We start from the raw sequence: 16,503 nt of genomic DNA, 5'->3' as shown, positions 1-16,503 counted from the left end.
CCTCTCTCCCTCTTCCTTCTACTCTCGACCTTCCTTCTACTCTCACCCCCATCGTGGTCCCCTCCCTTCCTCCCTCTCCCTTTCCCTCACATTGCCCTCCCTCTCCCTCTCCCTTGCATTACGCTCCGTTCCCCCTCTCCCTCTTCCTCTCCTTTCTCCTCTCTTCTCTCCCTCTCTCTTCCCTTCTCCTCTCCTTGCTCCCTCCCTTGCCCAAGAGATCGCGATGCCACAGTAGCACGATCTCTTCCCCTCCTCCTCGTCCCCCACCTTTCTCTCTCTCTCTCTCTCTCTCTCTCTCTCTCTCTCTCTTTCCTTCCCTCGCTCTTCCCTTACCTTCATTCCTTCCCCAATGCTCCCTTCCTCCTCATCACCCACCTCTCCCCTCTTATCTAATTAAATTTATTTTTTAAAAATTATTCCTCCCTCCTCTACTCTTCCCTTCCTCTCTCCCTCTCCCTTCCTCTCTCCCTCTTCCTTCTACTCTCCCCCTTCCTTCTACTCTCACCGCCATCGTGCTCCCCTCCCTTACTCCCTCTCCCTCTCCCTCATGTTGCCCTCCCTCTCCCTCGCATTGCGCTCCGTTCCCCCTCTCCCTCTTCCTCTCCTTTCTCCTCCCTTATGTCCCTCTCTCTTCCCTTCTTCTCTCCTTCTTCCCTCCCTTGCCCAAGAGATCGCACTACTGTGGTAGCGCAATCTCTTCCCCTCCTCCTCGTCACCCATCTCTCTCTCTCTCTCTCTCTCTCTCTCTCTCTTTCCTTCCCTTGCTCTTCCCTTACCTTCTCTCCCCGTCTCCCTCTCCTTTCCTAGCTCTTCCCTTACCTTCATTGCTTCCCCAACACTTCCATCTCTTCTTTCCTCTCTTTCCCTCTCCATTCCATGTCTCTCCCCCTTCCTTTCCCTCTTCCTTCTTTCCCTCTCTTTTGCCCTCCATCAAGATGCATCATTTGAAGATGTGTGCTTCACTCAGTGCAAACACATCTTAAAAAACCTTTGTAACCATTGCAAGGTGTTTATAAAGTTCTTTGAGATTATACCAATGTTGCTTTTTGAAACTTTGAAAGGTGTTTATTGACACCATTTTTAAGTCTTGGTGATTTTAGAGTTCAAAACTCTAAAAGGTGTTTATTAACACTGTTATTAAGTCTTCGAGATTTTAGAAGGTTTAAATGGTAAATTAATCTCATACATGGACCTTAACTATATAAATATAAATATAAAAGCCTTACGGGCATGCCCATGCCACATGGACAGTGCACTACACTGGTCCCACCATATGTATTAATGGCCTTTCATCGATAAACCAAGGACATGTACGTTCCATGCATGCATGTGTAGCGTTGTGTGTGACTCCATATCTACCAGATTTTAGAGTTTTTAAACTCTCAAAAGGTGTTTGTTAGAGGACTCTGATGGTAAATTAATGTCATGCGTGGGCCATACATACATACATGCATGCTTATATACATACATACATACATACATGCATGCATGCATGCATGCATATAATATTTTTATACATTTAAATTGCTTTATTAATTTAAGTGTAATTAAACTATTATTTTTATTAAATTATTAATTTAAATTGTTATTAAGTGCAACATTATAGAGAGATATTCTAAAATTTATTACGTGGAAATGGCAGTGCCAAAGAGTAAACTTTTGATTCTCAAACAACATTTTCATAAAGTAGACATATGTAAACATTTTCATTTGGGAAGGAGTTTTAGGATTAATCCAAATGTAGACATATGAGTCCAAAATTAATGAAATAAGTGTTAGGGAGAAGGAGGAATGATAACATGATCATCAGACATTCTGTCAAACTTTACCGCAACTACCTTTGCATGCTCCATGGTCTTTAGGTCCTTACACTTCAACTTGAGATGAAACTCATCCATTGTACTAGGCACCATATGTATCAACACATATTAAGTCATTTTGGCAATGAACCCCTCATTATCTGGTTGCATAGCAATTAGGTCATCTAGGAGCCTAGCCTCCTGATCCACATATTGGAGCAACATATCCCCTTCTCCCTGCCTCAACCTTGCTATCAATAGATGCACATTCTCAAGCTCCTGAACCTTGCCTAAATACTCGACTAGTACTGCAGTCAAACATGGCCTGCTCTGTCGAATTACATCAATTTGCTTCTCATACCCACTTTTGCAAAGCCATGCAAGAATGTAGGAAGAACCAATAACCATCAATACTCCATGAGAAAATTAAGAGACACACATAGGCATTTGAAAGCAATAAGATACTCTTGCAGATTCTCATCCATCCGACCGTAGAAGATAGGAATGTCCGCCATTGCAAAAAGAGAAATGAGAGTAAGGGAAGAGAAAAGCAAGTAACCAAACAAGATAGAATCACTGACATGGTACACAATGATGCATAAGGTTGTTCATCAATGCAAAAAGAAAAGGGTGAGACGTTCTCGAGACGTTGTAGAGCGTGCACATCACCCTCAGCTTCTTCAAGCTCTTGCAACCTCCATGAGATTTCTTTTAACTAGGTGAGGTACATCACATCACTTTACCTTCTTCTAGGCAACTCGCTGGAGAACTTTCTTGATGATTGCCTTAAGACAAAGGATATGTATGAAATACTCACAATATTTAGCCTCACAGTGACCACATCCTCTACAATATTTACAGATGATGAACCTCATGTGGGCCATCCACTTCCATTGACAAGGTATCAATTCTTGCTTCATGAACCACTAGAACACAAGCCGCACATGCTTAAACATTTTGTACACTCCATGGGCCAAAGATTTGGACCAGTTTTCTGAATCACAACCCACACAATCGTTGAGTGCAAAAAATTGAGGGACTTTTCTTTTTACAATGCCTTGAAAGGAGGTCATAAACAAAAGTTATACCAATCTTTTTGCCTTTTGGTGCTTATTGGTGTATGGAAATTTGAACTAGGGCACCACCAAGATCATGCTATTTTCTGAGTTTGATCCAACAGAGTTATAAAGCTTAGAAAGATAAGCACTTCTCCTTTTTACACCATGGTGAAATTCCTCCTTAATACGGCCTCTAACATTCTTTATTGTCAGTTGGAGCAGGGGGGTGTTGAATCATGGGAGGTTGAATTTGTAAGTATCGATCTCAAATTATATTTTTTATGTAGTTCATTAGGAGGTTGTTTCTTTGTACTAACCCCTCTGCAAATTGTGTCATCATGCAGCTTGATATCGTGGGTAGGTACCCTACTCCTGTCGAGACAGCCTACCACTGCCACCATCTTAAAGAAGATACATGAGGCACTTCTATGATGACAGGTTGATTACTGAGGAGCGGTATATCCGAGCTACTGGAGCGCCCCCCCAGGTATTTGAAAGTAATTAAATAATGTCAATATTGTAAGTAAAGATTTGATTTTTCATACATTGATACATGTTGTTCCTCGTTTACAGGACCTTGCGGCTGATCAAGAGGGAGAAGATGAGGAAGAAGGGGGTGAAGAAGGGGGCAAAGAAGGGAACGAGGACACAGAGAACTTAGATTAGTCGTAGAAGTAGTGCTAGCTACTCTTTTTTGTACTTGAAGCCACTGGCTTGGCTTCGTGCCTCTCTTGTATATACACTCCTCTTATTTTTTGTACTTAAAGCCATAGGACGTGGCTTGGCTTCGTGCTATATGTACATACAAGCACTTTTTGAGCTATGAATTAATATACACTCCTTTTATTTTTTTGGCTTTCAATTTCCTTGTGCAACGTTCTATCAATGAATGACTTGTGAACTAAATTTTCTGGAGTTGTAATGTTTTATTCGGAATTGTAATCGTCGGCTATAGATGTGCTTGCAATCGTGCTAATTAAAATGCGGTTGGCTGTAAGAATTGAATTACACAATGTGGAAATGGTATTCTTGTAACTACATAGCATAAACAACATACACAGCATTCTGCTCAACACACATAATTTTGCTTTTATTTAAAAAAAAGATTTTGTAGAGCGTCTATAAGCGCGTCTATAAACGTGTCTCTAAAATTTCTAGGAGAGTGTCTATTTGCACGTCTATAGATGCGTCTATATGTGCGTATGTCTTTTTTTTTTTTTTTTAAAGCAAGGCATCTATTTGCGCGTCTATAGGCACGTCTCTCTATTATATAGATGCGGTTCTGTAGACGCGCTAATAGATGCATCCATAAGTTTTTTTTTTAGTTAAGGAAGTGCGTCTATGTGCACGTCTGTAGGTGCTTTGTCTTGTTGTGATACCAAAAAGCCTCATGTCCCATCACGGAATAGCACCTCCTTTTATAACCAAAAGGAGGGGGCTCTCCTAATAAATGTATCCTCCCACATGCATGGTGTGTGTGGAGGCATCTTCCATGTGACCTACCCAGTATGCACTCTCAATTGTGTATGACAAGCCTTTGCCTCATTTCTCCACATAAATAAAACCTTCTTAACCTAAGTCTAATATGCCCCATGGCTTCTCAATTTTATAATATCTAGGAGAAGTCAATGGAAGGCTGGCACAAAGGTTCTTGCCACCTCCACCTATTTTAAACTATATATCCCATTGACCTTGGCCATATGTCTTGCATGGGACCACCTAGGTGGAGGGGTGGTACATGGAGATGCCATGCCACCTCAACCACCTTTTGATTATTTTATTATTATAGTCATGGACTATGTGCATAACACACCTATGGGTGCTCTTACTTGGAAGGGTGGCACGTGGACTTGCCTTGCCACCTCAACCTTGGGCCCTTAGCACATTACATTTTATTCTACTAGTGACACACACACACACACACACAAAATAAATTTGATTAGTAAATGTATCACACACACACAGACACTTATTTCTTTACACATGAACACACACACTGTTGAGATATCGAGCTCCACTCGCGATATGCCAAGGTGACCGTTGTGTATTTATGTCACCGACTTGTTAGCTGGAGATGCGGTTGGTACACCGCCCACGAATAATAGCTGGATGACAGCTATCCTTATCTACTCTAGTTTGTGGCTTAGTTAGTATGCCACCTTAGTTACTTGAGTTTGGTTTGAGACCCACATATAGGGTTCTTCTATTTTCTTTGTACTTGAGTTCTTTTGGCTTTCACAACTAAGAAGAGGAAAACTGTTTTCAGCCTCCACCTTTGTGTGTATTCCCCCATTGTGCTTGTGAGAAAGCCTCAAGTGAGACTCCTTCCCTCTCTCCCACTATCTTCACATGGTATCAGAGCCTTGTTCGTGGTAAGGAGCTCAAGAAAGCAAACCAAGTTCGCAGTGTCCTGGTAAGAGGACCAGTGTTGCTTTCCTTTTTCGAGTTTGGGAGCAAATCTCTGCAGGTAGCACAGCCGGAAGTGCAAGAGTGTACTGTCTCAGATTGAGACGCCCTTCACGGTGTGGCGAGAGGGCATTATATGCTATGGGTAAGGGCAAAGCCCTTGGTGACTTTATTTTTCTGATTCGAGGTCATTTCGGGGCCTGTTTTGGAGGCGGAAGTTCTCCGCAGGCACTCAGGAAGAGGCCCTGTTTTTGCTGTGCGACCACTGTTCTACAGGTCGGTGAAAATTTGCGGTAAAAATTGCATCCTATGCCTGTGCGCAGAGATATTGGGAGTTGCAGAATCATCCTTATTGCCTGTTGATGCAAAATCGTCACTAGGAAGTGACTGTGTGGTCAAAAACCACTTTCGTCAAGTTTGCAGATTTGCCCTTGTGAGGCAGAAGCTTTCTTTTGCAGTGACAGAATATTTTGCAGTGTTCTGTAATGGCGTCTGATTCTCTTTCACAGATTGTCACTGAAAAGCTTGACAAGAACAACTTCCAAGCATGGAAGTTTAGAATGACGAATTTCCTTATGGGAAAAGGCTACTGGGAGTTCATTACAGGAAATGAAGAAGAACCAGTTCTTCCTAATGTTCCCAATCAACAGGAAATGCAGGCATTTAAAGGATGGCATGAGAGAGCCAGAAAAGTTATGTACTGGCTGTCTATCAGTATTTCAGATTCAATGATTGTGCATATTCAGGATGCAAGTACGCCAAAGGTGGCATGGGATACTTTGGCTAAAATGTACAGCACAAATACGCAGGCCAGGAAAATGCAGCTCAAGCAGGAGCTGCACAATGTGCAGAGAGAAAATATGGGCATCAATGACTACCACATGAAGGTGAAGAAAATTGCGGATGCACTTGCTTCCATTGGGTCGCCAGTGGATGATGACGATTTAGTTTCTGTGACCTTGAATGGTCTAGGAAAGGATTATGCACAGTTCCGGACATCCATTGCCGTCCGTGAAAAATTTCTTGATTTTGAGGAGTTGATTGCTCTTCTAATTTCTGAAGAGCAGAGAAATGGTGGTGCATCTTCTTCAGGAGGAAACTCAAAAGAAACTGTCTTCTACTCAAATGCTGGAAGGGGTAGAGGCAGAGGTAGAGGAGGCCGATCTGGAGGCCATGGTAGAAATCATAATATGCAGCAAACTCAAGAAAACCAGTCCTATGCAGGAGGACGTGGTAACTTTAGAGGCAGGGGGAGCCAAAGAGGTCGTGGTGGATGGCAGAGAGGCCAAAATGCAAACAACAATGTTGAATGCTACTACTGTGGTAAAATGGGGCATATGGCTAAAGACTGCTACAAAAAGCAGAATGACATGATGAATGGAAAATTGCAGCAAGGCAATTATGCATCCTCTAGTAGACAAGGTGATGACAGAAATGAGCATTTGTTTATGGTACAGCATATGACAAATTCTGTGACAAGTGCAGAAGAAAGCAATGATGTGTGGTATGTTGACTCAGGTGCGTCAAACCACATGACAGGTCATGCTGAATGGATGCAGGATGCAAGGAAAATGGAAAAACCAGGATTTGTGGAGACTGGTGATGATACTGCACATCCTATTGTGCAGATTGGCAAATTTATTCCTTTGTCTATGCAGGATGGGAAAAAGAAATACTTGTCTGATGTATTTCATGTCCCGAACATCACCAAGAACCTGGTTTCTGTTGGTCAAATGGTTGAGCAGGGCTTGCAGGTCAGATTCAATCCTCATGGATGCTTTGTTGAGGATATGAAAAATAATGGTCGCTTGATAGCAAAAGGAAAGAAGAAGGGTAGGATGTTTACGCTGGATGCGGACATGCCTGAATTGAGTGCAGCAATGTTTGCACATGGGACCGGTGTAGTTGTAGATATTGATATCTGACATAAACGCATTGGTCATGCTAATGTACAGCGACTTAAATCAATGCAGGCCCAAAATATTGTTGCAGGATTGCTACCTAAATTCAAGGTTGCAGAAATGCATAAGGTGTGTGAAGCCTGTCAATTTGGAAAACAGGCAAGGAAACCATTTCCTAAGCATGTTCAAGAGAGTAAAAAGCCATTGGAATTAATCCACTCTGATGTGTGGACTACTAAAGCTGCATCTATTGGAGGCTGTCACTATTTTGTCACATTTATTTATGACTTCAGCAGAAAACTTTGGGTGTATTTTATGAAAAAGAAAAGTGAAGTGTTTGGGCACTTCAAAGCTTCTAAAGCTATGGTTGAAAAAGAAACAGGCCTGCAAATAAAATGCCTAAGGTCAGATGGAGGGGGAGAGTACCTCTCAAATCAGTTTGCAAGGTTCCTGCAGGAGCATGGCATAAAGCAGCAATATTCATGCAGTCATACCCCACAGCAAAATGGAATTGCAGAAAGGAAAAACAGGCATATTGGAGAGGTATCTCGGGCCATGCTAAATGAAAAAGATCTACCAGATTATTATTGGGCTGAAGCAGTTGCTACAACAGTTTATATAATGAACAGGACTCCCACTGCAGCAATACATGGCATGACGCCAGAGGAGATGTATACTGGTAGGAAACCAGACATTTCTCATTTGAAAATTTTTGGTTGCATTGCCTATGTTCATGTGCCAGATGAGTTGAGGTCCAAGTTGGATCCAAAGGCTGAGAAGTGCATCTTTATTGGTTATTCTCTGCAGCAGAAAGGGTATAGATGCTATAACCCTTCTACACGTAAGTTCACAGTGAGCAGAGATGTTGCTTTTGATGAGATGAGCAGCTGGTATAAACCAGTAAATGTGATGATTGATGTAGATGCACAAAATGGTAATGCTGCACAAAATTCACAGCAGCAATCACAAAATATCAGTGGACCTACATTGTCCTCTAGCAGTGGTTCACATACTTTGCCATGGACAGGTAGATTGAGATCAGGAGAATCTCCTCAAAGCAATGCAGATAGTGGTACGCAGGTATCACGAAAAGGAAAAGAGAAGGTAGATCAGCCCATGTTTGATGTGAATGCAGGTCACTCTTATGTGGATGGTGAATCCAGTGGCTCAGAGCAGAGCATTGATGATGAGTTGGGTATTCCTTCTGTTGTTACACCTGGAGTAAGGAAGACCAGGGATGTTTTGAGAGCACCTGGAAGTGAGCCTATTTTGCGCAGGTCTACCAGGTTTAGGTATCCTGTGGATAGGCTGAAATATGATGGATTTACAGCCATTCACTATGCCTATATGGTCAAAGTGATACGGGAACCAGAACCCACTTCTTTTGAGCAAGCCATGGGAAATGAAAAATGGGAGAAAGCCATGGATGAAGAAATGGATGCCTTGGATGCAAATGCTACATGGGAATTGGTGCCTTTGCCTAAAGACAAGAATGCAATTGGTTGTAAGTGGGTTTATAAGATCAAGCACAATGCAGATGGTTCTGTGAATAGATACAAGGCAAGATTAGTTGTCAAGGGGTATGCACAGACATATGGCATTGATTATGAAGAAACTTTCAGCCCGGTTGCAAGGATGGCAACCGTAAGAGCAGCCATTGCTATGGCTGCATCAAAGGGATGGTCTTTACATCAGATGGATGTAAAGAATGCCTTCTTGCATGGTGACTTGCAAGAAGAGGTCTTTATGGAGCAGCCAACAGGTTATGTTCATGCTATTCATCCTGAGTTTGTTTGCAGGTTGAAGAAAGCCTTGTATGGCTTGAAGCAAGCACCTAGAGCATGGTCCGACAAGATAGGAGAGTATCTTGTCACTATTGGCTTTCAGATTTCCAAGGCAGATTTCTCACTCTATGTGAGAAAAACAGCGAAAGGGATTATGATGCTTGTCATTTATGTTGATGATTTGATCATCACAGGTGATAGTGATGAAGATATCCTTCATGTGAAAATACTATTGAGGCAGAAGTTTGAGATGAAGGATTTGGGAGAGCTGCGTTATTTCTTGGGCATTGAGGTGATTAGATGACCAAGTGGGATACAGCTCTTGCAGAGGCAGTATGGACTGGACATGCTGTCCAAATATGGGATGACAGGCTGTAAGCCTATTTCAGTTCCTTTGGAGCAGAATGTGAAGCTGAGCGCAGATGCAGGTGAGCTTCTGGAAGACCCTACTATGTACAGACGCATAGTAGGAAGTTTGATTTACATGACTATTACCAGGCCAGATTTGAGCTATGCTGTTGGGTTGGTAAGTCAGTTTATGCAGGCTCCAAGGAAACCGCATTTGGATGCGGCTAGACGCATACTCAGGTATGTGAAGTCCACATTGCAGTATGGACTATTTTATGAGGCTGGGGTTCAGATACAGTTGCATGGATACACTAATGCTGATTGGGCTGGTAGTATTTCTGATAGACGATCTACCAGTGGATATGTGTTCTCTTTTGGGAGTGCTGCAGTCACTTGGAGCAGCAAGAAACAGCCTACAGTTGCCTTGTCGAGCATAGAGGCTGAGTACAGGGGTGCAGCAATGGCTGCATGTGAGGTAGCTTGGTTGCATAAGCTACTCTATGATATGCATCAGTCTACAGATGGGCCAGTTGTCATTTAATGTGACAACATGAGCAGCATACACTTGGCAAAGAACCCAGTCTTTCATGCTAGAACAAAGCACATTGAGGTGCATTATCACTATGTGCGGGAGAAGGTTTTACTAGGTCTTATTGATCTAGTTTATGTCAGCACAGAGGATCAGGTAGCTGACATATTCACGAAAGCATTGGGCGCAGAGAAGCTGCGCAAGTTCAGAGACCTGCTTGGTGTGCAGGAATTGGGATTGAGCTCGAGCGGGAGTGTTGAGATATCGAGCTCCACTCGCGATATGCCAGGGTGACCGTTGTGTATTTATGTCACCGACTTGTTAGCTGGATATGCGGTTGGTACATCGCCCACGAATAATAGCTCAATGAAAGCTATCCTTATCTACTCTAGTTTGTGGCTCAGTTAGTATGCCACCTTAGTTAGTTGAGTTTGGTTTGAGACCCACATATAGGGTTCTTCTATTTTCTTTGTACTTGAGTTCTTTTGGCTTTCACAACTAAGAAGAGGAAAACTGTTTTCAGCCTCCACCTTTGTGTGTATTCCCCCATTGTGCTTGTGAGAAAGCCTCAAGTGAGACTCCTTCCCTCTCTCCCACTATCTTCACACACACACACACACACACACATGAATAGTTCCCTAACTATGAATTATTCTTTTATGTACCCCCTTAAAATATTCCCTTTACACTTTCTTTTTAACCACCCCACATATCGAGCCCATTAATCATCCCATACCTCCTCTAATCTCTTCTTAACCCATGCACTCATTCGATCCTTACTCCACTTGTGACTTAAACTTCACTTGTGGCTAAATTGGTTTTTTTTAATCATCCAAGAATCCATCTGGTTATCTATATTCCTAGGTAAAGCGATAACAAGCTGGGGAAAACAGGCATTACCTTTCTACCCAAATGTAACAATGATATTCTAACACCTAGTTTGTTTGGATGGTGGCAGGCAAGTGTACCCCGAACTCGGAACCTAGATTCCAAATCCACATCTAAAAGTAGAATGAGAGTGTATAATGAACTAAGAGTGCTAAAGTAAAGGTACATGATGAAGACTAGATACTTCATTTAGATTAAATCATGCACCTAATGTCTTTATTTGAAGTGGTAGTAGGAGGGTAATAGCAATTTACAAGCATGTAGTGGAGGGGTGTGGAGCTTGTCACATCAAACAAATGTATCAACTAATTGTTTGCCCAGATGCATAGTGTAAGTTGTGTCTCTTCATTGTACCCTTACCCATTTTCAAATACCTACAAGAACAAGTTGAGGGTTGGCGTGATGATACTTCCCACCTCGTCCTAACTTTTCCAATATAAAATACTTCACCCATTGGCCTTACACCAATACTCCCTTTATGCTCATATGGGACCATCCTATGTGGAACGGTGGCACATGGGCATACCTCACTACCTCATGCTACTTTTCCATACAAAATAGTAAACCCATGGAATAGTCACATAATCCCAATCATGGGGCACACCTACATGGAAGGGTGGCACATGGGCATGGCTTACCATGTCAAACGTGGCAAATATTACACTAATAAGATCATTATTGAGAACTCATTTGACTATTCATAATTAGGTTGAAAATTTATGTCGCATGTTAATGTAGCCAGCCTATATACATTATTTTAAAACTTGAAGGATGTATCAATTATCATTTAAAATAACATGTATACTTTTATTGTGCATATGTTTCTTTCTTGAATGGAGTTTTAGTAAGTTCTTATGGCTTTAAATAGTCTTAAAATATTGTATCGATGGTGACTAGCAAGGATGTTTTTATCAAAACTATGCTTATATATTAATATAAAATCTTGGCGAAAGTTTTTAAGATCATTTTTTAGTTTCACAATACTAGTAGAATGTAGTACTTTTTTATATTTTTTCTTTTGAATTTTGAAGGAAAAAATGTAAATCCTGGCGAAACTTTATTTATTTTTGCATAAAAGTTTCAAATCCTAGCGAATCTATTAAACATTTATTTTTATTAGGGCATACAAACTTTTGATGCCAATATACAAGTTTAGCTTCTTAACTAAACTAGAAAAAATAATCTATGGTGACTAGGTTACATTTAAATGGAATACATATTTTATCGATGGAAAATGACTTTTGTATGAAAAAGTCATTTTCATTCATGTCCATGCAATATTTGAGAAAACATATCAATTTCAACGTCCCAAAGTTAACTCGAATTTACCAGTATGCTTACATTGTTGTGTTTTGCAAAAGGATGAACACTTTTTGACCAACCCATCTTAAATGACGAAATATTTTTTAAAATTGAAAATTTCACATCTTGGCTCCTTAGCCTTCATATGTGGGATTTGCCATACAGTCTTTCCATTGGGAACTTTCTCAGAACTTTAAGCCACACCAATTAGTCTACAGTAACCCATGCACCCTCTCAAAAGAAAAAATTTGAGCTTGCCATTGAGATAGGAGAATGGAAATTTTGATAGGAATTTCAAACATCTCCATAATATAAAATATTTTGGCACCTATCACGTCAAATGGGTGCTCATATGAGTAGTTTGGAAACACATATTTCAACTACAACGTAGAAATTTGTGATCTACTATGAGTAAACTTTATAGCTATGCCATTTCTCTAGGTTCTTTGAAAAAGTCCTTTTGTTTACATGTGGAACCAAATATTTTGGTTGATTTTGTCAAGAATGCAGACTTTGACAAGAAAGCAATCTATAATATATTATCATTCATCATCTTCTTCTATGAGTATGAATACAATCTTCCTAGCCATAGTCATACAGCTCCAATTCTCTATGAACTTACACTATTGTCCCACTCCAAAATCCATATATGAAGGTGTGAGACCATTCTTAGGATTTTTCACTCTTTAAAGAATGGACTTAATAGGGTCTCAATCAACAAAACCTTTAAAAGAAAAGGTGGTATTGAAAGAAATCTTTAAACTGAGAAGTTGAGCATCATGGCCCAGTCATTGTAATACCTTAAAATTTTTCTATATTGAATATTTTTCTGTTCTTACAGTAATGTGATATGTATATATGGTGTAAACGTACATGAGTATATGGAACCATGACTTGGTCTTGAAATTGGATTTGTGATTCCCTTTTTGGAATGACTTGATTCATTTAAGTGGAATATTGGTACTAAAGTTTTTTGTAGGATGCCATTAGAGTGCTCTTCCTCGACGGCCAGCTTAGCCTTTGAAGCTAATAGAAAGATCTCGCTCGTGGAATCCTATGCTGCAGTTACTCGCCATGCAAGTCAATGTATGTGCAACATCAATGACTCAATTCTCGTGTGCCTCGCTGGTTCTGTGTTTGGCTCTAAATCATGGCCCGAATGCTATTTTCTAGAAATTGTTTCTCGAGTATGGCAAGGCAAAGATCTTCGGGAGAAATCCCACATTTTTGTATATTCGGCCTTTTTTGTCGGGTGTGACCAAAGCCTAATACGAGACGGCAAAGTCATTTTAAAAATTCAAACACAAGAAAAAGAAAGTTAAAATTTTTGAAAAAATGCATTGCTCGGTCAACAGTATATTATTATTATTCTTCTTCTTCTAGCTATAACAGCTCATAGCATTCATCAACACACCCTTGCGACTGTCTATCAACTTTCTACAATTATCATCTCCCCCTATCTTCACCAGAATAAACCTTCAACTCGCCCCTATCAATTTGCTATCCATGGCTGCATCTTCCTTCCTTCTCTTGTACTGGACTGTTATTGTAGGTGTGACGTTGGGCCAATTGAGTGAAGGGCCAACTCAAAACTTCAGTGTGTCATCTGAAACAGCTGCTCGTTATTCTGCTACTCTAAGCGAGTATGGGGGATTGCGAGCTTATGCTGTTTTCTCAGGAAATGTAAAATCTGCAATCAACGGAGTTGATGCAAAGTTGCTGTTCATCCCGACCCCTTCAAACACCTCCTACATCCTCTCCACGTACGTATCACAAGATCCTCCCGACGGGGGAGCTGTGCTCTGGATGGCAAACAGACATCACCCGGTGTCTGGCAACTTCTCTCTCTTTCTTGATCAAAGCTCTGGCAATCTGGTGTTGTTAGATGGGGATGGATCACTGGCCTGGTCCTCACACTACGACAACAGCTGGAACAGGTCAGCAGGGACCTCTGTGTCTATGGACCTGGTCACGAATCCTGCCAGTTTTCCGCAATCTCCTTTCGGAACTCCATTACCATTCGGGACTCTGGTGCTCTACGTTGCCAATACAATTCTGTGGCAAAGCTCGGATAGTCCCACTCACGCTCTCATGACTTACCAGTTTTTCAAACCAGGCATGAGCCTTATCAGTTGGGCATCGCTCTCTGATCCTTCACGAGGTCTCTACAGTCTGGTGATGGAGACAGGTGGTTTCGCCCTCTACTACAATGCTTTTCCCGTGTCGCAAGCCTACTGGTTTTGGAGCTACTACGGTCTCAATGACGCCTTTGGTATCGCCCATACCTGCAGCCATGAGATCTGGGCATACGTGGATCCCCTGGGTGGCCTCGACCTTCAGCAGTATAGTAACGATACTCCGATTGCCTCGCCAAATTCGACCTTTCCGGCGGACTTCTGCGCTGCGCATAGCGAAATCGACGGTGCTGGGATTTCCTTTGCTGACTACGGAAACACCGGCAGCGATGTCACCTTCTTGATGCTGCAGGACGACGGAAATTTGCTCGCCTATGCGTTGGGTCTCCCCTGGATTCAAGAGCTTGATTTGTTCAGCGCCGATCGTTGTGTTCTACCCAACGAGTGTGGACCTTATGGGATCTGCTCAGCATCTTCGAGTTGTGCATGCCCTTTGGACTCCGACGGTTCTTTTCCAGAGACGTTTCATAACAGCTCGCAGGGCTGCCCGCCAATTTTCAATTTAAGATGCCGCGATCGAGACCCAAGGAAGCAGAAGTTCTTGCAGTTGAGCGGGGTTGACTATTTTGCTAACAAGTACTCATCCCCATTGAATTTCTCCACCGAGGACACCTGTACAGATGCCTGCTTGCAAAACTGCTCCTGTCTTGCCGCTTTTTGGCATGTTCACACAAGTTCTTGCTTCCTTGTCGATCAAATGGCTAGCCTGCAGGGTTCCTTGAACGGTAGCTATCTCGCTTTTCTTAAGGTGCAAGATGTTCGTCAACCAAAACCAAACTCTACTACACGACGCATAGCTGGAGTGGTTTCTGGTGTAGTTGCTCTGCTGATCTTGTGTCTGGTAGCAGTTCTCATCTACAGGAAACGGTTTACGGATGCAGAACTGGAGGAAGACGACCCATTTTGGAACGCCGTACCAGGGTTGCCCACAAGGTATTCGTACAGAGATCTCGATTCCATAACGAGCGGGTTCAGCAAAATATTGGGCAGGGGTGGGTTTGGAGCTGTGTATGAGGGAGTTCTACAAGATGGAACGAGGGTGGCAGTGAAGCGCTTAGAGAGCTTAAGGCAGGGCGCAAAGGAGTTCCGAGCAGAAGTGGTGATCATGGGAGGCATTCATCACTACAATCTGGTTGGTTTGATTGGGTTTTGTGCTCAAAGCTCACACAGGCTTCTTGTCTATGAGTTCATGGCAAATGGCTCCCTTGATCATTGGCTCTCCACAGCCCAAAATGAAAATGCAATGAATTGGGAGCGCAGATTCACCATAGCCCTTGGTGCAGCACGAGGCCTTGCTTACTTACACAAAGAATGTAACAACACCATCATCCACCTTGACATCAAGCCTCATAACATCCTTCTCGATAACGATTTTGTAGCCAAAGTTTCTGATTTTGGGCTTTCTAGACTTATGGGCAGACATGAAACCCATGTGGTCACTACCATGAGAGGCACACCGGGTTACATGGCCCCCGAGTGGCTCACCGACGTGGGTGTAATATCCGAGAAATGTGATGTTTTCAGCTATGGGAAGCTACTCATGGAAATCCTCGGAGGCAGGAGGAACTTGGAGACATCATTGGCAAAAACAGAGAAAGTCTACTTTCCATCCTGGCTCTATCATCAGATGGCGCAAGAGGGCAGAGTGGATGGCTTTAAGGAAATGGCAAGGGTGGAGAGTGACGAGGAGATGGCGCAAGCCAGGCTTGTGGTGAAAATAGCTTTCCTATGTATTCTAGAGAATCCAGACCAAAGGCCCTCCATGGACCTAGTGGTCCACATGTTAGAAGGTCGGGTGCCCGAATTGAATGATCTTCAATTGTCCAATTTGTTTCAAGGCCTCCAATATGCTCTTAGAGCACCTGCTCCCCATTTGGCCCAAATCCAAATTGAGGAAGCCCTTGCCCCCATCTACCAATCTCCTTCTTCTTCAAAACTAGCCTCACAAGGTAGTGGTGGGATGATGTCCCTTCATATTTCTACAAGGTGACTAATTGCAATCCAAGGAGCAACAAGGCATCTCGAAAACTAGGGAATATAATAAATGTGTTCGCTTTATTGTGCCTGCTAAGTTCACATAATAGTTTGTCTCCTCCCTACTTTGTTTCTCTATTTGTCTCCAATTCACTTCAATATAAAATCTCCTCCAACAATAAGCACTAAAAAAACAAGGTGGCAAAAGTACTAAGGTCCTACTTGTATTTTATGTATGAATATTTGTATACAAAGTAAGTGTAATTTAACTAAGTTTTTATGCATATATACAAGTCATAGAGTGATCTATCCCATAGGT

At 42.1% G+C, this 16,503-nt stretch overlaps 1 protein-coding gene across 1 annotated transcript; it reads left to right on the top strand.

Annotated features, from left to right (window-relative positions):
* The first annotated feature begins 13,521 nt into the window (after positions 1-13,521).
* On the top strand, positions 13,522-16,200 carry LOC147902160 (G-type lectin S-receptor-like serine/threonine-protein kinase SD2-5). The gene has a single exon (XM_087374440.1). It carries the CDS (start codon positions 13,522-13,524, stop codon positions 16,198-16,200), a length of 2,679 nt encoding a protein of 892 aa, XP_087230566.1.
* Positions 16,201-16,503: the final 303 nt, after the last annotated feature.

Source organism: Dipteris shenzhenensis, chromosome 5 (assembly GCF_047967505.1).
Source record: "Dipteris shenzhenensis isolate YYH24624 ecotype China chromosome 5, Dip_SZ_1.0, whole genome shotgun sequence".
NCBI lineage: Eukaryota > Viridiplantae > Streptophyta > Polypodiopsida > Gleicheniales > Dipteridaceae > Dipteris > Dipteris shenzhenensis.
Note: the sequence above shows the minus strand (reverse complement) of the source record. Positions and strands in the feature narration are given on the sequence as shown.